The sequence below is a fragment of the Chionomys nivalis genome, chromosome 5 (assembly GCF_950005125.1).
Source record: "Chionomys nivalis chromosome 5, mChiNiv1.1, whole genome shotgun sequence".
NCBI classification, from domain to species: Eukaryota; Metazoa; Chordata; class Mammalia; order Rodentia; family Cricetidae; genus Chionomys; species Chionomys nivalis.
In genome coordinates this window covers 58,366,239-58,393,626 of record NC_080090.1, presented here as the reverse complement: position 1 = coordinate 58,393,626, position 27,388 = coordinate 58,366,239, and the positions used below count along the sequence as shown (strand labels likewise).

The window sequence follows — 27,388 nt, the reverse complement described above, 5'->3', positions numbered from 1 at the left end:
CAGCTCAGCGGTGGCGGCTCTGCGCCCTCGGTCCTCCCCCCTCCCACCCTCCTTCCTCAGCTTCCTGCTCCCTCCCCCGCCCGCCCTGCGCAGCCAGCGGGGACTGCTGCCCGGAGCTCCCCCGGAGCCTCAGGTATCCCGCCCCGGCATGGGGAGGAAGGAAGCCAGGCGACGCCCCTGCCCACCGGCCCCCAACGTCCGCTGGGGCAGAGAGCTGGCCTGCGCGGGGACCAGGTCGCGAGTGGGGAAGGCGGGGGCGCGGGGTGCCGTGAGGAAGGGGCGCGAGGACGGGGGGTGCGGCTGGGACGGCCGAGGAGCTTTGGCGTCGAGTTGCCCTCCCCCGGAAAGAGGGGGCGTCTGCGCCGGGAGTGGGGGCCGGAGTTCCTAGCGGACGTCGGGTTGCGGGGCCTGGTGCAGCGGTGGGAAAGAGAACCAAGGGACCAGCAGGGATGCTGCCTGGGGTCCTTTCCTTAGGGGTGCTGGAGAAAGCACGCAACCCCCGCTGTGTTTAGAATGACCCGAGGGGGAGGTGAACCCTTCCTTACACGTAACAGGTTTTGCGAGTAAGATTTCCTGTGTTGACTCCATTCAAATCACGATTTGCGTGGAACTGCCACCGAGACTGCAAATGAGATGAGAAATGAGGAATAACCAGAAAGGGAAGGGAGGCTAAGAAAAAGGGAAGTCTGTGCCCAGATTTGAGCATTTTGTGAAATGAAACACACAGAACGTGTGTGGTTTTTTTTATAAAGCAAAAAAGCCAACATAGATTGAACAACAGGTTAGAAGTTTATTACGTGTAAAGTCACTGAATAGAGAACGTACTACAAAAGATACCATACGTGAGATTTAAACGAATGATGAAGTACACGTCCTTGTTGACACTTAGTGAACCCTGTAGTGTTCTGTCCTCAACATGGAAAGACCTCAGGGATGGCTCTTACTACAAAAGTATTTTTGGTAGAGGAACTGTACGCAGACTATAGTCAGCTCTGATTTCTGAGCACAGTTTATTTCTGTGCAAATGTCATTAGTTGTGGGGCAAGAAAGAGTAACTCATTTATCTGTCTGCTGTTTTGCCAGTGACCTGAGTTTGCTCCCTTCTTCAAACTGATAACTTGGATTTAAGAACTTGAATAAGGGGTTTACCCCCCATTAAGGCCTAGTGTTATTGTATCTTGTAGAAAGGTCATGTAAGTTCGTCTGATCACTTCTTTCTCTGTCGGCTAACATCAGGAATATCTGTTTTGATCAGTGAGTTGTTTCTTTTGTGCTGTCGAAGTTTAAAATATCAAGTCCAGATATAATTAAAAGCCCATTTTCTTTAATTCTTTGTCAGTTTTTTTCAGTACATTCTGTAATATTTCTGCATGAGACTTATACTGAAATTAAGATGTACGGACTAAAATGGGCTGGACAGATCTAGCAGAAATGACCACGGAGTAAAGAACACTGCACCTGTCACTCAGGCACGGCAGTGATTTACTGTTTCAAGTGCTTTGAAAGCAAATGACAGGAGGCTGATTTTACTGATAGAACTTTGATTTTGGTTTCTAAGAATAATGTAACAATCTTCAAGTGTTTTTTTAATAGAAAATGGTAGGTTGTTATAAGAAAGTATGTCTTTCTAGAACAGAGTTGTGTAACATGATGGCAGCTAAATGAATGAATATTAAAACTGATAACGCATAGGCACTTATTGATCTGTTTGAGTGGAGTGACATAACATTGTTAGGTATTCACCCAACTAAGTTTTCTTAATGGTTGCTCCAAAGATGTCTCCAGAATAAAAAAGAAAATGCAGATAAAACCCTGAGTGCTAAAAATGCTTCTGTGTTTCTGCATGTATGTGTCCAGCACATACTAAACGTCTTGGGTTTTTAATGAATTTTTAGTCATTTATCATCTGCTCCACAATACTGAAAATTTGTTTTTGCATAGCAACTACTTCTCTAGAAGATTTTGATCCTGTTGCATATGCAAGTATTTCTTGGAAAAATCACAGTGCATATTAACATGAAAGGCTGCAAAGAAAACCAGCTTTGTTTAACTTCCTTGTTTTTAGATATGAAAAGTCCCATTTTCTCTCAGAAAATGTCTGTGAACCCAGAATGTGAAAGGGTGTTTTTTCTCAGAAAGCAACCCATTTGGCAGGACATTGTCCAGTAGAGAGCTGCTGAAAGTCCTCTTAATTTGTTCCTACCACAGTCTACTGAAAATAGTCACAAATGCCCCCGATTTCAGGAGCCAAGCCCCAAGTTATTATACCTGTGCTTGTAGTTGGCTATAATTTGAGATGGCCTCAGTCGCTTTGTTGGTTTCAATTAATTTGCTGGGATGGCTCACAGAACTCAGGGAGACAGCTCACTGAGGTCTGCCAGGTCATTAGAAAGGCTGTTGGGAAGGGTGCAGATGAACTATCAGATGGCATCGATGGAAAGGCATAGGAAAAGGAGCCCAGAGCTTTCCTGGCCCCTCTAGGTGCCCACCCGCTAGAAAAGTCCATGTGTTTATACCTCAGAGCTCTCTGAGTCCTGACCTCTTGGATTTTTCTGGAAGCTTCATTCGTGGAAATAGTAAATTACAGCAGCAGCTCTTGGGGATCACTTCAAACCTTTGCTCTCTGCTTCAGAGGTTGGGGTGGTGTGGACTAAATAGCCCAACCTTTTCATTGTGACTTGGTTTTTTTTTTTTTTTTCAGTGAATAGCCTCCCATCTGAAGCTGTGTATAGACTGCCAGACATCTGTCAATATCGTTAGCATAAAAATCTCACATTTATTATTCATGGGTGTGGGGCTTTTAGGTTCTGCATGTCAGGAAACAAGAGAAGACCAGAGAGAGAGAGAACACGTACATATGCACACACATGTGTAAATATATTTGTGTGAATATGTGTATGTATATGTGTACTGTGTAAGTTAATAGATACATGTGCATATATATAAATATAGAACTGTTATTACCGCAATGTCACACGAGTACTTAAAATTAGCCACCCTCACGGAGCATCAGCGGACCATAGTGTATGAGTGTTTTTTCCATGGGTTATCTCATGTGACCACCTAACTTTCTGCAGAGTCACTATTTCACGGATGAGGAACCGACTCCTTGCTTAAGCAGCTGGTTAAAAGTGCAGCGACTGGAAGCATGCTGCTGTTTTCTGCCTCAGTGAAAAGGCAAAGCTTCGGTATCTAGGGACTATTCCCATTTTCCCCCTCTTTGACATCACCTGCTCATCCATGTTATGAAATCCTAAACTTACCCTCTTTCTCTACATGTTTCCTTAAGGGAAAAACGCTCATTTTTGTTATGGTTTTAACTATTTCCTGCAGGCTAAGGCTTAGCGTATAGACTAGATGGTGGAATGGAACAGGTCCGAGGGTAGGTTCTCCTATGATGAAATCCATTTTCTCCTTCAGGTGGCAGACACTTCCTCTGTGGGACACAGAAGAGTGCTGGTGAGCAGAAAGGATGCCTCCTAAGTTCAAGCGCCACCTAAACGATGACGATGTCACTGGGTCTGTGAAGAGCGAAAGGGTACGTTTGGAATCTCAGGCTCTAAAGAGAGTCAGTGTAAGCTGCACTCCTTGTAGAAGGTAGAAGGACATCTGGAATATATGGAGCAGCAAAGGGGCGACCCTTCTGTTGGCCCGAAAGGGTCATGTCTGATGCCTGACAGCAAAAGAAAGGCTAACAAAGGAGAAATAGGACAGATTACCTGATCCTGGCCTTATTTTACCTGACATGAGAGCCTTTAGATTGAAGCCCAAAACGGAGGGTGAATTGGCCTGTTTTTATGTTGAGGTTTGATGAAGCCTGGATGACTGTAGAAATATGATTGGACAGAAGGGTGTGATCTAATAGCAGAGAGAAAGGGGGAGAAAGAGAAACTATTTCTCCACTTCTTTTTGGCCTCTATGTCCCTTTCTGCTGGAGATGGCTGGATATGGGATGGAGAAACCTTTTGGAATGGGGGTCTCAGACCTATCATCAACAGGGTAGGTCAAAGAATGTTTTTATGATCAATTCCTAGGAAGATAGGGGAAGATGAAGGTAATATTTTCAGGTTTATGGCCATTTCAGTTAGATGTATATAGTTGAGTGGATTTTGGTATTTTCAGAACTGGGCAGTTACAGTCAATTTTAGGGCATATCTGTACCCCTGAAGGAAGCCCTGTTCTCTTTTCCCGTCCTCCACATTCCCTTCAATTTATTCAGCCACAGACAACTTAACCTTTGTCGTTTGACTTATTCTGGGCTTTTTATGTAAATGAAATCATATGTATCTTGTTGTAGTTGGCGTCTTTGATTTGTAATGTTTTCAAAATTGTCAGTCTTGTAGTATTAGTACTTTACATTCCATTTTCTAAATTTTTTTTCATTTTTTATTTTATGGATGTGGGTGTTTTGCCTGCATGTATGCCTGTGTATGGTGTGTGCAGTGCCCAAGAAGGCCAGAAGAGGGCTTTAGACCCCCTAAAACTGGAGTTACAGGTGATTGTGGGTCACCATATGGGTGCTGGGAATCAAGCCTGGCTCCTCTGAAAGATCAGGTACTATTCTTAACCACTTTACCATCTGACCAGCCCCTTATGTTCCTTTTTAGTGCTGAATAATCTTCTGCCGTGTGTGTGTGTGTGTGTGTGTGTGTGTGTGTGTGTGTGTGCGCCACATTTAGTTATCTGTCCATTAGTTAATGGTCATTTTGGGATGCCTGCCCCACAACACCCCATAGTTCAGCTGTTCTGAACACTGCTGAATGAATACTAATACATTTTGTTTGAACATATATTTTCATTATATTTTTGGTTGTGAACCTACCCTTTAATGGCTGAGCCATTTTCATTGCGGGGGGAGGGGGGCACGGGGGTATGTAGCAACAGAATTACTAGCTTTTGTAGTAACAATACCCAACCTTTTGGGGAGGTGTCAGACTTGTTTTCCAAAGTGGGTTGACAGTTTTAAATTTCCAGCAGTGGTGTGTAAGCACACCCTTAACACACCCACACTCTGCCTGCTGGATGAGAATGGTATCTTACTGTATCCTGTTATAAATTCTTTATATTATATCCTAACACACATATCTGGTCAGTGAATATTGGCCTTGTGTGTTTCTCAGTGGACAACTGAGATAAACTCTTAATGTCTAGTCTAGTCATCTTCAAAGTAGGATATAAGTCACTGGGCTTGTAATTTGACATGATTATTTGTTTGTTTGTTTGTTTGTTTGTTTATTTATTGAGACAGGGTTTCTCTGTAGTTTTGGAGTCTGTCCTGGAACTCATTCTATAAACCAGGCTGGCCTCAAAACTCACAGAGATTTGCCTGCCTCTGCCTTCTGAGTGTTGGGTTTAAAGGCATTCACCACCACTGCCTGACTGTTTTATATATTTCAAACTATGTTATCAATATATGAACATTGAATATTGTTAAGTCTTTTTTGTTGTTAAGTCTTCTTGGTAGATGGCTCATTTTATAATTGTCTCATAAAAAGTCTTATTTGGTTATTTATTGCAGTGCTTTAAGGTTTGTCTTCAGGTTACTAATATCATTATGCTTTGAGCTTACCAGTATGTCTTTTCTTCACACTCCACATTATTTTTTAGTTGGCATTTCTTTTAGATGAATCTCTTGAAAACAAATAGATATTGGCTGGATTTTGTTTTTAGTAGGCTCATTGACTTGCTATGATGTTAATATCATTGGAACTTTTCTGTGCCAGCCATTTTCCTATGGGCAGTGAGTGACCTGTTTCTGCTCTTTGTCTGGGTTGTTGTTATTTGAACTTCAGCTTAAATTCCATCTCTCCGGAATGATTTTCTGTGACAGCCTCAGGACTCTCATGTAGTCACCCTGTCACTTTCTGCCCCTTCACTGTTTGAATTCTCTCCATGGCATTTTTCTTAGGATCACCTTTTTCTCTGAGAGCTGAGACCGTGTCACAGCTTATGCATGTTGTTTACACCAATGCCTAGCGCATATTAAATGCTCAGTATTAACAAGTATTTGTTAATGACCATGTCACAGCTAAGGTTTGGTGTTTACACCAATGCCTAGCGCATATTAAATGCTCAGTATTAGCAAGTATTTTTAATGAGCATTCAACATAGCCTTTCTTTTTTACTCTTTAGTGTGTTAGATATTATTATTTTGCGTAGATAAATGGCTATCATACATACATACCTTTCTTTTATTTCCCTCATACTTTTACCAGATTGGTTATTTTTATCTCATCTCTTACCTTGACCAGGGATTACAAGGTATTCTAGTGAATTTATTCACTGTCTTCTTCCCTCTGTTTTTAAAATGTTCACTAAATATTTTAACAATGATACTGAAATCTCTGTTGTCAATGCACCAAAAATGATTCACCTTCATTAGTTTCCTTTTTTCTTCCCTTCCTGCCTTCACTCCTCACCAAGATGAACACATTAATATACTGTACTTCCTCTCTTCACACCCCCACACTCAGCCTCTGAGCTTCAATGGGAAAGTTTTAAGCTCTCTTAGAGACTTGTTTTATTTTTGTTGTTGTTGTCTTATTTAAGTCCCAACCTTAAAGACTTGTTTTATGATGCTTTTTATTAACGTACTGTTCACAGTGACACATCATCATTGGTGTGTGTGTGTAAGTCTGGTGTATATGCACTTGTGTATGCACGTGTGCTCACCTTTGTGTGTGAGTGTGAAGTCAACATTGGCTCTTTTTCTCAGTTGCTCTACGCCTAGTTTTTGAGACAAGGTCTCTCACTGACCCTGGTTGTGACCTTGCTGGCCAGAGAGCACCGAGGAGCCTCCTGGTTCCATATCCCAGCATTGGGTTAGTGCATAATGCCAACATTGGCTTTTTACATGGATGCTGGAAATGCAACTCAGGTCTCGTGCTTGTGAAGCAACTCCTTCATCTCCCGAACAACCTCCCCAGACTTCATCAGACATACAGTTTGGCTGTACATTTGATTAGATTCTTTGATTCCATCCATCTGTATCCTAAGACTTTGTTCTAATTTGATTTTCTTTTTGGCTGGTCTCGTTTCTTGAGCAGTTGTCCTCAGAGAAGATGCATAGGTGACTTTGTTTCCCATTTCTGTAGATGTGAATTACCGCAAAGTTAAAGCACCAAAAATCTGCTCTTTCATTTTTCTTAGGGAGCAATTGCTCTTTGCTCTTCCAAGCTGCTAGAAGCTGCCTTCCTTTCTTGGCTCATACCTTTACTCCACTTTCAATCTCGGTTTCTTAGTTTCTCACCCCTTCTGCCTCCCTCTTCTCTTTGAAGAACCGTTGTCCTTGGTTGGGACTCAGATGAATACTCAAAAAGACCTTCAGACTCCTTAATCACATGGCCAAGTCTCACCTCAGAAGTTAACAGAGTCACAGGTTTCAGTTATTGGGACATAGTCATCTTCAGGACACCATTACTCTACCTATATGGGAGGTATTATTTGTGTCTGAAGGTCAGGATTTTGCTTGCGTTTACCCTCCTTTTAGGACCTCTTGTTCTCCTTTTAGGGAGAGTGTGGACCATCTTCGTTTCAGGGAAGACTTTTCCTTTGGTAATGTGAAACTGTAAAGTTACATTTGCTGGAAATTAACATGTGTAGTGGGCTGTTTCTGGACTAAGTATCTAGAAGAGCCTTTGTCTCAGCTCTGATGTCTCCCCCTTACTCGTTCTGGGGTACATTGAGCTCCACAGTTGCCTGCTGCCAATAGAGAGAATGCAGGGCAGGGGAATGACTACCATGACTGCCACGCCAGTAACAGATCCTGGAACTGAAAGCGTTTCCTCTGGAAGGCCAGCACACCTTGTCCCAAAGGTTCCAGCTGCCAACAAGGCATCTGCAGTTTACCCTTCTCTCTTCCTGGAAGCCGGTTTGAAGAACATCAGCAGCCTAGAGCTTGTTTCTTTTCTCTTCCTTGACATTTCGTAGTTTTTCTGCATCAGAAAACTCAAATCTTTTTCATTTTTTTGACAGAGAAATCTTTTGGAAGATGACTCAGATGAAGAAGAGGACTTTTTTCTGTAAGTTAACTTTTTTCTGTTGTAATTAGCGTACAAGAAAGTGCACATAGTTAAAGTGCTCATTGTGGGTTCTGACATATACTAAAATCTCTATAATATCATCCAAAGAAGGAAAACAGCGCTTGCCCTAGAACTTTCTTCCACTGCTTTGTAAGCTGTTGCTCTCCCAGGCTGGAGTTTCCACAGATCTGGTTCTGTCACCACAGTTTCTGTTCCCTAGAGTTTTATATAAGCGAAGCCACGTGACGCCCTTTCTCTTTCTCGACTCACTCCATTTGCCATGCCTGTTCACTTTGACTCGATGTGGATCCGCAGGTGGGTTGTTCTGCTGAGTCGTCTCCTTATGTGGATATACGACAATCCATTTATCCATTCACTTGGATGTGGATGTTTGGGGGTTATAGTTTTTTACTAAAACAAGTAAATTTCTTGTGAATGTTTGTGTGTAGGTATTTATGAGGACACATGCCTTCATTTCTCTTATATAAATCCCTGGGCATGAAGGCTGGTGCACATTCTTATCTGTCTTCTAAAGTGGCCACACTGCAACTAAAGCCTTGATTTAACTGAAATCAATTTTTTAAAAATAATTTTTAATGATTTATTTAACTTCATTTTATGTGCATTGATGTGAAGGTGTCAGATCTTGTGGAACTGCATTTTCAGACAGTTGTGAGCTGCCATGTGGGTGCTGGGAATCGAACCCGGGTCTTCTGCAAGAGCAGTCAGTGCTCTTAACCGCTGAGCCATCTCTCCAGCCCTGAAATCAATTTTTTATATATCTTTCCTCTGTCCCATCCTTCCAACAGGCCCTCACACCGTATCCCAGGCTAGCCACAAACTCAACCATCACCTTGCCTTTGTTTCCCAAATGCTAAGATAAGAGATGTGTGCCACTGTGTATCTGTCTGTCACTTTTTCTGTTTCTCATTCTCACTCTTTCCGTCCCTTTCCATGTCCCTCTCTTCCCTCTTCCACTTTCCTTCATTTCCTCCCATATTTATTATATCATAAATATTATATTGAAACAATGTTACTATGGTAGTTTTAATATGTTTTTGAGTTTGTTGTTTGTTTTTTGAGACATCTCTATGTAACAGCTCTGGCTGTCTTGGAACTCACTTGGTAAACCAGGATGGCCTCTAACTCACAGAGATCTGCCTGCCTCTGCCTCCCAAGTTCCTGGATTAAGGGTATGCACCACCACGCCCAGCTTTTGGAATGTTTTAACCTAATGGTTTTTAGGTAACTATCTGTGGCATCCTTACTTTTTTTTTTTTTTTTTTTTTTGGATTTTCGAGACAGGGTTTCTCCGTAGCTTTTTTGGTTCCTTTCCTGGAAGTAGCTCTTGTAGACCAGGCTGGCCTCGAACTCACAGAGATCCACCTGCCTCTGCCTCCCGAGTGCTGGGATTAAAGGCGTGCGCCCGGCTGTGGCATCCTTACTTAATCACTGATTTTTCATGCTTGCTTCTGGATTTATTCATTATTATCTGGTTCAGAATATGAAACAGTGCTCTGACCTGTCATTTGGGATAGATTGCTGTACAGAGTTCTAAGTACAGAACTCCAGTGCTGACTTGGAGCTCTGAAGACCAAGAGGGAAAAGCGTACAGAAGTTAAGGCAAGGTGATATTCTAATACTTATAGATGATATTGTTTTAATGAATAGTTTAGTTTTTTTCTTCTAAATATGTTTTCTTAGAAATGCATATTTTCCCTTCCTTTAGAGAGTTCCATGTCTGAAAATTAAGAACCTCAGGTTGTTTTGTTTTTTTGAGTTTTATAGTTGAAACCTTCTCTATCTTCTAAAAAATTATAACAAAATACCCTGAAGCTCCTATTCCTAGAGCACTGAAGTGGATGGATCAGGGTGTTATATCCTTGACTGTAACAAGAGATAATAGTAACAACTTGAGACTGTTAAATGCTTCCTTGTGCTCTTGCATTTTCTTCTTGCCGTGTGCATATCTGTAAGAAGGGTATTTAAAAGTAGATTCAAATTTTTAATGTTTTGAGTAAGTTCAAAGTAAGTTGCAATTTCAGTTCTAGAATTGACCACAAAGGTATTCATAGTCAATGACAGTTTAGTTGGTATGACATTTCAGAGTTCAATATGTAGGAAAATTATCACTAAAGATTAGGATTGTGTACTCTGGACTTTCTCAGGAAGTTTTACCCCTTGGAAGAATTAGATTATAGCCAACATTATAAACCATGAAGTAGATACATGATTATGAAGGATTCATTTCTACCGAGTTATGTACAATGCAGCTACAAATGACTAATGATGATCCATATTTAGAATCCAGCTTGATTGCTCACATAGATGTGTTTTTTGTTTTCATATTTGTGTGATATTGTCATTACTAACATGAACTGGGTATTTTATTTTCAGTCGGGGACCATCTGGACCAAGATTTGGACCTAGAAATGATAAAATTAAACAGTAAGTTCCTAGATGCTCATTCATTTAAATTATTGTTATTGTTCTCTGTGGACCAGGGCTATCAGATGTGGCTGTTGTTTTTCATTATTAGGACACAAGCTATTATATCCATTTGTTTCCATATTATCTGTAGCTGTTTTTGAGATACAACAGCAATGTTGAGTGTTTGTGACACAGAGATCACAGAGCCCATAAAAGCTAAGATTTCTGCTCTGTTGTCTTGTATAGAAAATGTTTGTTAGGTGAGCATGGTGGCACATGCCTGCATTCCTTGCCATCATAATACAAGCTGCTTTTAGATTCATATTGTGTGGAAAAAGGAAGAGTAGCCAAGGTGCTCGCTTCCTGCACCATTGTCTCTCGCTTCAGCTCTAATGCCCACTGGGGCCAGTGACTTCAGTAACAATTGTATAATACTGCAGTACAAAAGAATTGCTGCTTAGACTGCAGCTAAGTGCTTTTATAGTCTGTAGCCTACAGAAACTGCATATCTCGTCAGTACCTGGGAGTTTGAAGAAGCTGTCTAATGATGGTCCACATGGAGTGGAGTGAAACGGGCCTCCTCACAAGCCACTCACCATCTCAAGTTCAGTAGATTCACAGGGCATTCTGCATGAGTATGCCTGCACAGGTGTCAGTGTGTCATTGTTGAGCCAGAGTGACTCTATCCATCTTTTATATCGAAGGTGTCACTGGAGCAGAAGGATCTATTGATGATACTTCTGGGTTTTGATATTGTTGTTTTTTCCAGCCAATATGCTTTATTTCCTGTCTAAAATGCTTCTACAGAGTGAATCTAATGTAGAATATGGCCTGTTGTGACTCTTGAGACACATACATACATACAAATGGCATTTATATAAATATATACTTATATAAATGTACAAATTATTACTGTGACTTTGACAATCACAGAATTTTTAATAAAGAACTATTGACTGATGTAGCAGTTCTTACTCCTAGAGCTGAAGGCTGGCCAGATTTAGCTGGAAGTCAGTCATCAAGGAGCAAACTGAAAATTGATGGCCCAGCCTCATGAACTCTAAGTTAACATGACTCACCAGTGTGTACAAGATGGCAAAGGACAACTTGCCTTGCTACATGCTTAAGGAAAACTCCCTGACATTAGTCTAGCACACCAAATCAGTCATTTTATTTAACTAAGATGCATTATTACTACTTAATTTATAATAATTAAATGGGGTATTTCCCAGCATTTTAGATTAGCAATATTATTACTTTGTTGGAGTTTGATTGGCCAGTAATTGTTAAAGTTGGTTACAGATTAATAAAAAATATCTACAGCACTTTTTAGGAGACATTTTTGAGAAATACTCTATTTACTTGCTTCTGTAAAATTCATTTTATTGTGTCATTTTCTTTTTTCTTATTTTCAATCCCAGGGCTTGAGCCCAGAGCCTCATGCATACTAGGCAAGAGCTCTATCACTGAGCTACACCACCAGTCTTTCTAAAATCTTACTTAAGACAGGGTCTTTCTGAGTTGACCAGGCAGATCTTGAACTTGAGACACTCCTACTTCTACCTTCTTGCTGAAATTACTGACTTAGACCATCAGTTTTACAAAAGTTTATGACTTTTATTGGAATGTTTCCTCTGCTTTTAAGTTGAATTATAGCATCTTAAATGCTACTTTGATAATTTTAGATACTTTCTGTCACAGATGAGCAATCTGCTATCAACTTAGTCCAACCAGTTCAAACTTTATAAGGCACCTAAGGATTTCCCATGATATAACGGCAATATATATGCAGTTGTAAGAATACAATATAGTTTTAAAACTTCTTTGTTGGGATCACCAAATTGGCTCAGCATGCCTGAGAACCTGAGTTCAGTTCTTGATATCCACATGGAGGAATTGCAAGAGAGCTGGCTACTGTGTATGCGTGCACATGCACGCACACACACAAAATGAATGAATGAACGAATGAACAAATGAAAACACAATTTAAAACAACAAACCCTCTTTGTCAACGGTACTTTAAAAAGGCAAGGTGGGGTTGTTAACGGGAAATTAGTATTTTCTTTATAAGAAAGACTGTGTATGTGTGGCAGAATATAATTTTTGTTTGTTGTTTTATTTTTGAAGACAAGATTTTTCTTGTGTCTGTGGCTGCCCTGGAACTCACTCTGTAGACCAGGCTGCCCTGGAACTCACAGAGATCCATCTGCTGTGCCTCCTGAAGCTGGGATTAAAGGTGTGTACCACCACCACTGGAGATCCACCTGTGGAAGACTGAGACTAGATCCCTTTCTTCCATTATGCACAAAAGTCAATTCAAAAATGGGCCTAAAGACCTTGGTGTAAGTCTGAAACTTTGGAGCTACTAGAAACCACATGGTAGAAATATGTGCGGAGCAAGATTTGACAAGTGGCAACTCCAGTAAATTACAGAGTCTCTGTGTAGCCAAAGGGCAGAGTGGAGTGATCCCCTGCAGGCTGCTCCCCCGGCCCTGGGTTCGTGTCCACAGTAAACAAAGAGCTGATCAGCCAAAGCATAAGCAATCTAGTTAATAAAGGACACCATGAAGAACTAGTAGCCAGCTATCTGTGACAAGATGTACACCATCTTCAGCTGCCAGGGAAGTGCATATTTAGACCACGTTAAGATTTCACCTCACCCTCGTCAGAATGCTGTTAAGGAAAACAAATAATGTTTGAGAGGATTTAGGGAAATCCTGCTGCTAGAAACATAAATTAATTCAGCCAGTACAGATCAGTGTAGAGGTTCTTGGGGAAAAAAAGTTAAAAATCATCCTAATTATCTTGGTACCCACCTGTAACCCGGTACTTGGCAGGTGGAGACAGGAGGGTCAGGAGTTCAGGGTTGTCCTCAGCTACACACTTGTTGGACTGTCTAAGATGCTATCTCTAAAAACTTCTTTAAAAATTAAAAATTGAAAACGGGCAGTGGTGGCACATGCCTTTAATCCCAGCACTCAGGAGGCAGAGGCAGGCGGATCTCTGTGAGTTCGAGTCCATCCTGGTCTACAAGAGCTAGTTCCAGGACAGACTTTAAAACTTCAGCGAAACCCTGTCTCGAAAAAAAAAAAAAAAAAAAAAAGATTAAAAATTGAATGTCATATGATCTAGTGTATCATACCCAGTGCTTCTGGGTATGAGTCCCCCCTTCCAAAAAATAGTCAAAGGCAGCTCACTTTAGGGATGTGTGCAGCACCCTTTCATTATAATAGAAAGTTATGAAATCAGCTGAGGTGCCCATCAGTAAACAGAAAAATGGGAGGAGATTATTGTGTAAAGTGAAGTAATCTGGCCTCCTAAAGACAAGGGCCACATGTTTCTTCTCATGTGGAGTATAGCGGGGGAGGAGGGTTAAAAGGCCACAGGTGGACGGAGGGTGTGGAAAAAGGGTAAGAAACAGGTAGGAGAGGGGACAGAGATGCTCAAGGTACACTGTGTATGGAGATGTCACAGCGAAACCTAGGAGTTTTGAGCCTTTTGAGTTTATTTTAAAATCATGAAAATATGGCACATTAATATCCATAATAGCTTTAATCTAAGTGTGCGTAGCAGCCGTAGTACATTTCATCTCTGTCCTGCTAGGTGACGCTTGTGTGACATACAAATGACTACTTGGAAACTCAAGACGGTTCAGGCTTGTCTTAGACTCTGTGTAGCTGAGCACAGCCCTGACCTCCGGATCCTCCTGTCTCCATCTTTCAAGTTCTAGGTTACAGGGAGACATCAACATACCTAGAATTTTTTTCATCCTTTTCAGGAGCCTCCACGTTGATTTCTACTTTGACTGGATTTATTTACATTCCTACCAACAGTAAATAAGGGTTCTCCTCTCTGCGTTCTCACCAGTAGCAGTTGTGAGCATAGACTTGCTTTCATTTTTAGCAGCAGAGGGCTTTACTGTCACTGCCTTCCAGCTCTCTGGTCACTAGGTCAGCTTCACAGAACTCACTCCAGTTGTTCATTTACTCAGCACCACTGCCCTAAAATACTCTGCCGTGCACTTACAGGTGAATCAGTTGGCTCTTTCACTGTGTTTAGTCCTTAAGGTGGGGAATGGGATACCTAAGCTGACTGTTTTTCAGCTTTAAGATTAATGAAATGGGTTAATTGTACAGCTAATTGTATAGTTGTATAAGTATTCATGGCACTGTTCTTTAGAAGGGTAAATATCTTTAGCCCTCTGCTGGATAACTAGGATCTGCAGTAAGACATCTCTTGGAGATTCTGCAGCCCATGTCAGATCTGCTTGTCCATATCCCCGCTTGGTTGAGTCTTACTCTCAGAGCCTTCAGTAGAATAATGTGCAGGAAGAGAACTCTGGGAAGCTGGGATGGATCCCAAAGGCTATGTGTGGATTATCCATGGTCATGCATAATGTTTTTAACATAGGTGGAAGATGGGAAAACCAGACATAGCCATTGCTGCCCATATGTGACCACCCTGCCTCTCAATCACCTCTGAATGGGCCTTCCCATTGTTTCTGAAGCACACACTTCGACTGGCTCAAATAAAGGACAGAACTTGATCTCAGAACTGCACACGATCCCTCATTCCCAACTGTGGGTTAATTTGGGGGCATAGTATAGGACATGACAGAGAGGAGATGTGTATTGGGATGTTTAAAAAATGCCCAAATGACCTGGCGGTGGTAGTGCACACTTTTAATCCCAGCCCTTGGGAGGCAGAAGCAGGTGGCTCTCTCTCTCTCATTCTCTCATTCTCTCATTCTCTCTCTCTCTCTCTCTCTCTCGAAAGATAAGTGCATATTCTTATTTACTTAACTGTATGTGTGTTTCTGAGTGTGTATAGTTGCTAATAATCATTGTGCTTTTTTGAGTTTTAAGGACCAGAAGTTCTCTTTCTCTTTTTAGTTGTTTCATTGTCAAGGCTTGTTATATAAATTTAAGATAGGTTTCTTTTGTTTTTTTTGTTTTTTGTTTTTTGTTTTTCGAGACAGGGTTTCTCCGTAGCTTTTGGTTCCTGTCCTGGAACTAGCTCTTGTAGACCAGGCTGGTCTCGAACTCACAGAGATCTGCCTGCCTCTGCCTCCCGAGTGCTGGGATTAAAGGCGTGCGCCACCACCGCCCGGCTAAGATAGGTTTCTTACCTGTGTTTAGACCATCAGAGGGATGCGGGACACTGAATTAAGCATTTCTGTGTTTTTCTGCTTTGGAGGGAGCTCCTAAGTGACAGTAGGTCGGTGAGGACCGTTTGACTAATTCTGAAGTTTGTTCAGTTTGCACTGGATAGTCTGAAGTTTGATTAGAAGAGTCTCCCATCTCAGAAAAAAAGAAAACCATTTTCATTTTGAAAGGCTGCATGGTAGCACGACCAATAAAAACCCAGAAGCAGATATTGGGGTTCAAGCTGAAGATCAGAAAATCAAAGCAGCCAAGCCACTAACCTCTACCAAGGCTCAGACAAACAAATATCCTGTCCGCAACGTGGCTGCAGACTGCAGTGCTCTCCACCAAACCTCAAACTGCCCTGGGGTCCTGTCTCCTCCTACCTTATAGTCTTCTCTCCGCCCAGCCATAATCGCTCCTGTCTCTACCTCCCTAGTGTTGCGATTAAAGGCCTGGGATCTTTATTTATTAAGACACAAATAAAATATCACTATACTAATTGTTTTTTGCCTTTTGGTGGTGTTTCCAGATATTCTTGGGTATTCCAGGTGGTCTTGATTCTTACTTATACTTAAGGGAAAACTAATGATCAGTGAAGAATAATGGCCATTGGGTGTATTCAGTGCCTCATAAAGTGTGCTGGACGTTTCCATTTTAGAAACGGTAGTTTTTATTACCCCAGTAAACCTGGCCAGACACCTTGGTAAGTCTTTTAAGGTTGAAATGCATTGCAAAGAAAGGTAGGTTATGATTATCAGTTTTGCCTGCTGTTTCAACAGTCTAGTAAAAAGAAAATGAAAGACTGATTCACACTGAGCATTCTGTCAATGTTCGATTTGCTTATGAGATATAGTCAAGATAGAATCAAGACTAAAAATAAGCTTTCAGTTAAATATTTCCTTAATGTGTATCCTTAATCCTTAATTACTTGAGAACTCAGGCCAAAAATGGAAAAACATTGCTTTAGTTGAATGACAAACCATAGTTCTCTGAGAATTTGCCACATAGTAAAAGTTCTAACAGTGTGCGTATCCCTAAAGGAAGAATAAATCTCATCTTTTTTAAACTAGTGTTCAGAATCAGGTGGATGAAGTCATTGATGTAATGCAAGAAAATATTACAAAGGTCATTGAGCGAGGAGAGCGGCTAGATGAACTGCAGGACAAATCAGGTACAGCTGCTGCCTTCGTTCCGTATCTCTTGATATTATGAATATGCGTGTAACTGATACCTACCTTTCCTTTGTCTCACTGATGCTTAGGAAGTCAACATTCAATTCTTAAGACTCAAGTCCATGCTTGGTTTCTGCTCACGAATGTGAATGGTCTTACTGTATTTCCTTCTTACTCAGTTAAGAATGGAGAATTTAAAACTATATTGCCAAAAAGTTAAATCCCCTCTTTTCTCTTGTCCTGTTAATGTTGATATGCTTTGTGTTTTTTATGTCAACATGGTAAAGTTAATCTGTGTTTAGTACTCTTTTCAAACTTGTCAAGTATCTTTATTTTATGTATTCTCTGGTAATTAGGGAGTTTTCTTTACTGATAGGTGTTAGTCTCTGTGTCTATAATGATTCCCAGCACATATCTGGACCTCCAATATTGTTTGATGACTTAGGCTTTCCTGGATACTTAGCAGCTTTTGTTTACAGGCAGCTGTTAGCCTTTGAGCCTGTAATGGGTTTTGGCACATATTAGCCATTCATGCAGTTTGAATGGTGAGTGGCTGCATGCCAGATTCATTCTTGATAGACTTGTCCGACCAGAAACTTGCTTGATTACTTTTCTTTTCACTCTAAATCAGTTATCCTTGTTTCCTAAAAATTTAATTTTCTTTGTGTGCAAATTTTTTCTAACGTTGTACCAAAGTATTTGTTTTGTTTCCAGTGTTGGCATCTAATGTGTACTATCGGGCATTGCCCCAAGAGCAACAACCACAGCCCCTACTATTTTAAAAAAAAACTGTTATTACATTAATTTGTGTGCATGTGCGTGAATTGGAGCACACAAACAATGATGAACGTGTGGAGCCTAGGGTCTTGGCTCTCCTTCCATCATGTGGGACCCTGTGTTCAAACTCAGGTTATCAGGCATAGTGTCCATCTGGCATCCCCCACTATTCTTATTTTTAACCTCTATTTTCTTAAAAAATTCTTTAACCAACTGACCTTCCATTGTGTTTTGCTTTAGGTTTTTCCAGTATAGACTAATGAAATTTGTGTGTCTGTGTGTGTGTGTGTGTGTGTGTGTGTGTGTGTGTGTGTGTATGTATGGAGGGGGAAATTTAAAAAGTAGAAATTGATGGTTTTTTTGTCTTCGTGTGACTAGATAAAATAATTGTGTCATTTAATCCGACTCTCCACCCTCTGTGTGATACAGAAAGCTTATCGGATAATGCAACTGCATTCAGCAACAGATCCAAACAGCTCCGAAGGCAAATGTGGTGGCGTGGATGCAAAGTAAGTAAAGGAGAAGGAGGGGTTGGGAGCAGAGAAAGATTTGAGGAGAAGGGGCCACTAGTCTCTGAGCTCAGTGAGAACCAGCGCTGTAACTGCTTTGCCTATTGGGAGATTTCCTCAGCTTTGGACACGAAAGAGTAACTAGAGGAACCAAGCACTGTCTGATACCTCCCAGCTCTCTCTGTGAAGGTGCCCTCATTTCCCAGTGGTCCAGCGTTTGGACACCCAGTGATGCACATCAGCCCTCCTTAGCAGCACTTCTTCCTAGCAGTTTGGGAATATACAGAGTGGTATTTATTTATTTATTTATTTATTTATTTATATAAAATGAAGCCTAGAGAGAAGTATGATTTTTTTTCTCCTAGAAGTAGTTTGTGTGCCAGAAATTGTCCTAACAAAAAGAAAAAGTCCCATTTTATTTCTTCATTATTTCAACAAAATAAGAAATAAAAGAAAAATTTTAATAAGGACAAATGGATTCATTATGCACTAATATCCTTCAGAAATGAATTTGCTTCTTAAATCAAGTATGGCCAAGCATGAAACAAATATCCTTTAACATTTTATAGCAAATTTCATGTTATGAGAACAAATCTTTCCTTCTTCCTCTTGAGTCTAGAATGCGTTTTTATTTCGCCCAAATCCTTAAACATGGGCTTATTGTTTTTAAACCCTAATTTTAGGGTTCAACAATAATTTTTTAAACCCAAATTTGCCATGTTAAGGATTTCTTCCAAAAGATGCCTTGGATTTACCAAGTTTTATCCGTTTATCTGTTAAATGTCTTGTTTCCCGAAGTAAGAAGAAGAAAGAAGACAAGTTTCATTGCTCCCCTCATATAGAACTTTTTTCTATTTATTTTTGTTTTCTTCAGAGAATAAATTTTGTGTTTTCTTTAATTTCTTCTCCGCCTCCTGCTCTAATGTTTTTAAAGAGAGTTTAAAAATATACAGGATTGTTGTTTTAAACAGACTCAGACTCAGTTAACTCTGTAGCCCACTCTAGCATCAAGTAGGCAGTGAACAGCATTGTCATGTAACTTAGCAGAGACCATCGGAAGCAGCGAGTGTTCTCTACCTCACCTTCTCAGGCTTCTGTTTCTCCCTCCTCCTACTCTCCCAGCATCTGGGGCAGTTCCCACGCCCCCACTTTCTGGGTTGGCTTACGGCAGTGACTTAGGAAGGCTGTTATGGAAAAGGAGATAGACACACCAGAGGTTGCCAGTGGCTGAAAAGTTGTAGGCTGTGCAGTTGCTTATGAGGGAACTTTGGGGGCCAGTGATGGAAACGTATCTGGTTTTGATGGTTTTAGATACTTCTTGCTCCAATTTGGAAACCTAGGAAGAAAACTCTATTCAGAAAAGTGTTTTTAAATTTTTGTTGGTTTTTCCATATATATTTTATAAAGTTAAGCCTAGTTAACTTTATATTAATAGGCAAATTAATATGTGTTTTGGGAGAGGTAAGAAAGCTACTATTAAATTCCATATGATTTAAAAAATATTTTCAGGTTAAATAAAGAATTTAAGTACCTTTTAGTATAATATAAACCCTTTAGCATAATCTAAGCCCAGGTTCAAGACTATTTTTACATTTTTAAGTTATCGTAATTAAAGACTTTTATATCCAAATTGCAAAGCTTTCTGTGTATTTCTTGGGTCACTTTGTTGGTGCCACAGTTGTGATGTTATGAAGGGTTAGCAGTCATTCTGTTTTTAAAATGTTTAACTAATTCCTGTTTTTATGTATAATTGTCATTTATGAAATATTTCTTTATTACATTGGAAATACTGATTTTTTTTTAATTTTTGAAATGAACCTTATTATAAAATCTTGGAAATTAAAATAAAAAGAAATCACACACTGAAGTTAACCAGTACATCTGTGACCTATTCAGTTAGAATAGCCACTGTGAAGCTTTGTCACTTCACTCTGGACTTTACACTTTCACTATCTAATGTATTTTATATACTTATGCACTTATTGATCTTTTGAGTACCCCCCCCCAAAAGCCAGCTGGGCTAACTTACTCTGTAAACCTTGAACTCACAGAGATCCACCTGCCTCTGTCTCCCAAGTGTTGAGATTAAAGTCATGAGTTTTTAACTATATGAAAATGTTTGATGAAAGCAAGGCTTTGATACATCAAAGAAATGAAACTAGTTTAAATAATGTGTGCACTTAAAAACAATAAAATTATGATTGTGATATTTTTATATAAAAAGATAACAAAATATCAAGCCGCTGACTAAGAAATGATCTTCAGGCTTCTCTTCCTAAGAGGAATTGGACACCGTACTCTTAAGTTAGTTAAGTGTTGTTGTTTATAGAGAATCTAAAGTCTAGGCCTTAGCGTGGACATTCCATCGTGAAGGGGCGAAAGCACAGCGAGGAAAGAACCGACAGGACTCTCCTGCACTTGGAGAAACCGCAGTGATGCCTGCTGCCGTGTATGTGATGGTCCCCGTGAAACCTGCTGTCATGTAGATGGCAGTCCCCTGTTCATAGTTCCGTTTTCCATATCATTGGTTATGTACAGTGAGCTGAGGTTAGAGAAACCTAAATTTGTCTTGGCTCTTGGAAGAGAGGCACCAAATTCATTTTACTTTATTATACATGTGTTCCATTTTATTGTTGGTTGTTAGTCTATTCATTTTAGTTTATCAAATTATCTTTGGTATGCCTCTACAGGGAAAAACTACACATAGAGGATTTGGTATCATCCATGGTTTAAGGCATTCAGGGGGTGAGGGCACATAACTTCCCACAGAAGAGAGGAAGGACCATTGTACATAAGATAATAATGGACTACTGGCTGCCAGTGTTTTTATCCAGTCCTGTCCAGAATTGCTAAAACTACAGTTTTGGGTCTCACATTCGAAGTAGGCCACCCCGAGAAGGCTCCGACTGTGACTGCTTACTGTGCAGTACATCCTTAGATGGTAACATCCTCCAGAGCAAACCCTCACATTTGGGGGAACTTCAATTATTTATGTAAAAATACAAGACATCCATTAAGTTCATGTGAGAAAGAGCGAATTGGAAACCCTGCAAGGAGTGTGCCTGTTAATTGATGAGGTAGGGAAATAAGTAAGTAGGCAGACAGAGAGTCTTGTCTTTATTAATAAGTCAAATTTCATTTGCCTTTTTGTGTGTTACAGATAAAAGCCGTCATGGTTTTGGCTGCAGCTATCCTTTTGCTAATGATTATCAGTAAGTATTTCTTGGATCATTGTTTCTTGGGGTATTGTGTTTTGTAAGGCTTAGGATTTGATTTGGTGTTCATTTTTTTTTCAGAGACATAATCTCACTATGTAGCCCAGGCTGTCCGAAATGCTACTGTGTAGCCCAGGCTGGCCTCTGGCTAGAGTTTTATTTTAAGATCATTTTTATCCTTTTCATTTCAGTTGACCTAATGTATGTAATGCAAGCATTGAGTAATGACACGTGCCTTGAATAAGAAAGGAGCCTTTACCTAGACTCTCAGTCTCTGAAGACTGCTTTGACAATGTCTGAAGTCTCTGTGACTATGAATGTGTGCATTTCTGTGGGGGTCTGTATCCTTTGCTAGATTCTCAAAGGGCACTCCTCCTTCTGCTCCTCAGCCACACCCAAGTCACAGCACGGGGCTCAGCCATTTGTTTAAGGTGAAATCTGGTATCTGTTAGACTTAGGACAAAATAGTTTTTTGTTTACTGTTGTGATCAGGAGACAAACTCAGTTTCTCTAGATGATGAAAAAGTATGTGTATTTGTAGATTTGAGCTTAGTTTTAGTTCTGAAAGCATAACTCATTCTGGTTTTTTTTCTTAGTATTTTTTTCAAAGTTAGACTATTTTTTATAAGTACCTTTCTTCAAGATCTCTAATATTTACAGAGATTTTGTGAAGAATTAAAGTCTCAAAAAAATTGAAATTTTTACAAGGCTATTTTTTAACCTTAAAAAGTGTTATAAAGAACTAACAAAGAACTGTAATCCAGTCTCATTACCCGGGTGCTGCTGTGTGGGTTTGTTTAGTAGTTGAAGTGTATTTGTAACCATTTATTAACCATGTTAATGCTCATGCTACTTCCATGGCCATTCAGAGCAAGGAGAATTTTGACTCCCTTGACCCATAGGTCTCCAGCTGGGGTTAAATGGAAGTCTGCTTTCTTATTTCATTTCAGCTTTCATTGCATAACCAAGTGTCCTTTCATAGACTTGTTGGTCCACAGTTCTGCTGACTTCATGGTTTGAAATGGACCTCACGGATGGTCTAGAAATGCTACCCTTACTAAATGCTATGCTACACCTTCATAGAAAATACTCGAGCATATTCAGGGATGAGCTACAGTGCTGCCGGCCTTGACTTCATTGTAATGTTTTAATTAATGATATCTGTTAAACAAGGTGTCTTTCAATAGAAGCACACATAAAGCAAGATTATGTGTTAATTTATTGACTGAAGTGGAGTAGCCAGAGACTCATGGGAACTTAACCCTGTATTTTCCCTAGGTGTAGTGGTTCAGGAGTCACCAGTTCAATGTTATGATAACTTTGTAGAATATAATTATCGCAGACAACAAGAGCCTACCATAAATGGTGGGCACCATGCAAATATACATAGACTAACATAAAAAGGACTATACAATTCAACTATACTCTCCCTATACTACTGTAGCTGCTATTGGTATGACTGTTTTATATGCTTTTAGTCTTTTCCTCTTGGTATGTAAGCATGATTTTCAAAAGCTGAGATTGTATCAGACATTTTCCAATAAATATTTTATTAATTATTTTCCCACATTGTTAAATATTGTAATAGTATTTAGAAGCTATGGGCTACTGTTTTGCCACAGTTCATTTGCTCAAGAGACCAGCGTTAGAGACTTGGATTATTTTCTGATGGTTCTGCATTTGTTCGTATTTCATAGCTGTTGTCTCAGATCAAAGTTTGGCCCAGGTTTCTCCTCTCTAGCAGTGGCCGATACCCACACTTAGGATTGTGCTTCTGACGTAGCTGTTGTTGGTTCTGATTTTGATGCATTCTTTTTCTTTTCTTTTTTTGTTTTACTTTTTTCTCTTACAGTTCTTATAGTTGTGAAAAACCGTACTTGATTTGATGACAGAGATCCTCATTAAACAAGATCTGGGACAATAATAATTAAAGATTGCTGCATAATTTAAATGAAACCTATGTATATAAAACTTTCAATTTTTCTTTTTCAAGAAACTAAAAGGCAAGTACCACTTCAAATTGGAGCATTGAGAATATCCAATTATGTTCTTCCCAACTAGCAAAATGTGTTTTGAATAATTATATTTAAGACAAAGATAACTCTATTTTGCTTTATTCCAAGGATCTAATTTGAAACTAGATACTTGCCAGTTTGTTATATGTATATATAGTTAAACACTGATGACAATATCCCATACTTGTGTTTTAGTGGCATTAAAAATGTTTATTAATACCTTAAAGTGAGGGTCAGTCTGGTGGTCAGGAAGCCTGTGTAGAGTCCTGATTGTCATGCTGAAGGAGATTCATAACCCTCCTATCAGTATTTGCAAGAATGTCATTCTTTTCATATCTTAGTTGCTTTGCAGGCCATTTCCACAGTTACAGATTAACAAAAGCTGTGTGTTGTAATGTTCTGCCTTCAGCTCTACCTGAAACATTCCAGTAAACCTATTCTGACTGTATAAGGGAATACGTGGTAATTTTTTGGTATTTGCATTTTGAAAATGGGAAATTTAAACAGTGTGAAAAGCATAATATGGTACCATAAAACTGGAGATAATAAAAGTATTGGAGAATGTCATTGGAGTGTCTGAAAATGAGCAGTATGTAGCGCCCAGTCTTGGTCCAGTCGATTGTCAGTTAAACTACAATAAAAAGGGACTAATTCTCATGTGAGTAAGTGCAATCTGCAGGTAATTTTTCCTTGATTTAATTTGTTAATAGTTTTCCCTCTTTAAGTTTAACTAGCCCTGTGCCAGAAGAGCATAGTCTTCGGCTTTGACTGTCATGTTTCTCCGGCACTCTTGGTGTGTTCTCTGACACTTTTGGGGACATAGATGTTGCACGGTCAAGTGTCCAGACTGCCAGTGGCAGTGAATAGCAAACTGTCAGGAGCATGGGTCATCTGTACAGAGTTAGTCAGTCACAGTGTTCAGGGGCATACCAAGATGTGTTCATTGTAAAGAGTGCCAACCTTTTAATACTGTTTTTAAAAGTCCATGTGAAAATACATCCTGAGTGCAAGAGGAGAAAGGCATGATAATCAAACTGGAGACTGTGGGAATTCTTCCCATGGGCGTCTTAAGCTAGAAATAGAGTTCACAGGATTTGCCAGTATTGGGGGAGGTACAGTCATGTGTGACAGATACTACTGTCTGATCATTTTAATTCAAAATGGATAAAACAATTTGGATTTTCTTTGTTTAATTCTACAGTGGATAGTACTAACAGATAAGAATGTTTTTAATGGAAAGATATTTGAAAGGCAAAAGCCAGGTTAAGTGATATCCTAGACACTTGCAGGGTCTAGCTATAACTGCTGACTTTACAATGTCTTGCATATTATGGAAAGTTGACTCTGTTTGTTAGTTCATGTGCACAGCATCTGAACTGATGATGGAACCTTTTGGAAACGATGGGCCAAGGAGTGTTCTCAGTCTCAGCAGCTGGTAGTTCAGGGATGGAGATGTTTTATTTGAATCAGCAGAGTTGGTCCTAGTGTGTTTGCCTTGTGTTTGAATTGTAACTAGACTCATAGGTCATTAGCTTTCCACTGATTAGTATAAAAGTCTTGTTTCACTCAGTGTCTGTTAGTGAAGATGAAGTGTTTTTTTTTTAAAAAAAAAATTCGTATTTCCAGTGCTTCTTTTAATAAAGTGTACCACTTTTAAGGAAATAATTATTTTTAAAAAATAGAATTATAAAATTATTTTAAACATCAAATATAAAAAAGTCTAAATTGCATAATTTTATGTGTATAGTTGTTTGTGTTTAAATTTGTTACTGCTGAGGAAACCCTGTTGGCGTGTGATGACCTCACTCAGTTTATTTATTGTTTATCTTTTTTGATTTTACATAATCCTGAGACCCTAAAATGACTGGCATGTTTAGACATTATATGAAATACTGGAAATACGGGTGTTCCTCCAATAAGAAGCTATGGAGAGCCAGGTGTGACGGCTTCCACCCTAATCCTTGCTCTGTGAACACTGAAGCAGGAGGGTTGCCATGATTGTGAAGCCATCCTGGACTTCATAGTGTGTTCTGGACTAGCCTGGGCTACAGAGTAAGAACCTGTCTCCAAAAAACCAAACAAGAAAAAAATAGAAGAGAAATGGCTGTTGAAATTGGTGCCAGGCCTGCGTCCATCCCTTCTTAATCGCTCTTTTTCTCATCCAGCTCAGATCATCCTGCACTTGAAAAAATGAAGTTTTACCACCATCAAAACTATCATTACTTAACACCTGTGAAGATCAACAGAAAAATTCAAGTAGCTTTGCTAATGTTAGTTGATGCCCAGTGAAATCAGGTCACGACTTCCATGCCTGAAGCGTGCCCTTGTGGTTTGTCTGTAACAGAAGCCTCTTCCTTGCAGCAGTTTGTGATGAATGGGCTCTTCCTCCTGATCAGAACTCAGTGGTGCCTGTGGTCTTTGATTCCATTGTCTTAACAAAATCCATTGGAAATTGTCCCAAAATTGTATGAACTGGGACATCTATTGGTTAAGAGAAGGTCCAGAATTGAGGATGGAACACTGTGTGAGGTGGAGAAAGAGTAGTACACATGAGGTGTCCTTACAGTTCATCCCTGGGCTCTGCGTTAGAAAGTACTGTTGGTGCGTTAATGGCAGAGTTGACACCTTGCTGTTCTGTGTAGCATGTGGGTACCCTGTAAATACACACACACAGGCTGAGGCCCAGACATGGAAGTTGCTTAAAGTCTCTCCTTGCCACTTCCATGTGGTCTCTGTCCTGTCAGCACTGTAATACAACAGACTTGTATTCACATCTTGTAAATACTTTATGGTTAGAAAATACACAAGAGTCTTTTCCACATTGAACACAAATGTTACTAGTTGTATTGAGTCAGAGTGTTACTAAGCTAGGGACTGTACTATCAGTCAGATTTTGTGTTTTCACATAGAAATGTTATTGGAAATCATTTTTACTTTTCCATGAGTGGCAGTAAGAACACGAGCCCATCTGAACACGTTTTGGGAAGGCAGTTGCCATAAAACAGTGTAAAGACAATGAGTCAGAAGGAGCAGAAAGGGACCATCTTAGTCCATACAAATGCCGCCCTCCCTTAGACTGACAGAGTTTGATCCTATTTTTGTGTGTCTTGTTTTTGAGACTATGTGACCCACGTTGGCCTCAAAGTCGTAGAGAGCCACCGGCCTCTGCCACCTAGGTGCTGGGATTAAAGGTTTGCCACCATGCCCTGCAGCCTTTTTCTTTTTGATCAAAGAAAGAATTTTTGGGCTCAAGTGATCTTTGTAACTTAGCCTCACAAGTAGCTGAGACTACGCGTAGGCACCACCATGTGCAGATGGGTCTTCTCTTTCAGCCTGATGTTAGTCTTACTTGGATATTTATTTTCCTATGTCAAGTAGAATAAGGGGTGGGAACACACTTTTATTCTGGCTCTTGTTTTATTTTGCAAAGCTTCTTAGAACAAGTGAGTAGGGCTGAAAATAAAAACATTGCTAATCCAGTTGGGATAATTGTAAGCTTGTAGAGCAAGGACCATGCTGCCCTGTTGTCTCTCAGCACTGCAGCTCCCTGGCAGATGCTAGACAAAGGTGAGGAGAGAGAGGGCTGTGCTTCAGAAGTCACACTGTGTTGGTGTGAGAACTGATTCCCAGTGTGTTTTGAGAGGTGTCATGAGTGATCTAGGTGATTACCTAGAGATAAACATGTTCCTGTTATAATTGAGTATAGAAAAATTTTGGTTTTACAGTGTTACATTAGCTTCTTTTCACTTGAAAAGTTTATAAAATAAAATCACATTATTTTAAAGCTGTAAATTGCATATGTCCAAGGATTTAGTAAAATGTTAGCGATAAGAAAATTCAGCATTGTTTTTTGTCTTAGTTGTATGTCATTTTACTTCCCACGATCCCTAATTTAACCATTTCGGCAAGTGCCTTTGACATTTAAGGGGTATGATGGGAGATGAGCAAATGTAGGTGCCACACCCCTTTCCCTGACTTCTCAATTCCCCATGGTCATTTCTGTTCTACAGTGCTACAAAGTTCAGTCCTTTGTGTTCATGTGGAATGTGTTTGTAGTCTCTCCAAAGTAAACAGCAAAATAAACCATTTTGTAGAAAAAGAA

At 39.9% G+C, this 27,388-nt stretch overlaps 1 protein-coding gene across 3 annotated transcripts; it reads left to right on the top strand.

Moving 5' to 3' along the window:
* On the top strand, positions 1-27,388 carry Vamp4 (vesicle associated membrane protein 4). Of its 3 annotated transcripts, none has more exons than XM_057769642.1 (8): positions 1-133; positions 3,421-3,538; positions 7,975-8,021; positions 10,419-10,469; positions 16,669-16,769; positions 17,977-18,056; positions 21,217-21,268; positions 25,452-27,388. In XM_057769642.1, the coding sequence occupies exons 2-8, from the start codon at positions 3,473-3,475 to the stop codon at positions 25,478-25,480; spliced, it is 426 nt and encodes a 141-aa protein (XP_057625625.1). In that variant the 5' UTR covers positions 1-133; positions 3,421-3,472; the 3' UTR covers positions 25,481-27,388. The 3 variants fall into 3 exon arrangements, with proteins under 3 accessions (XP_057625625.1, XP_057625624.1, XP_057625626.1); XM_057769641.1 differs by lacking the exon at positions 25,452-27,388 and adding an exon at positions 23,124-23,853; XM_057769643.1 differs by lacking the exons at positions 1-133; positions 25,452-27,388 and adding exons at positions 143-234; positions 23,124-23,853.

What these genes read in the sequence shown, in the direction of transcription:
- Vamp4 (XM_057769642.1), top strand. Translation starts at nt 3,473, where the DNA reads ATGCCTCCTAAGTTCAAGCGCCACCTAAACGATGACGATGTCACTGGG. An exon ending in TGTGGTGGCGTGGATGCAAA is followed by an intron (nt 18,057 to 21,216) that starts GTAAGTAAAGGA and finishes TGTGTGTTACAG; the next exon opens with ATAAAAGCCGTCATGGTTTT. An exon ending in CCTTTTGCTAATGATTATCA is followed by an intron (nt 21,269 to 25,451) that starts GTAAGTATTTCT and finishes TTTCTCATCCAG; the next exon opens with CTCAGATCATCCTGCACTTG.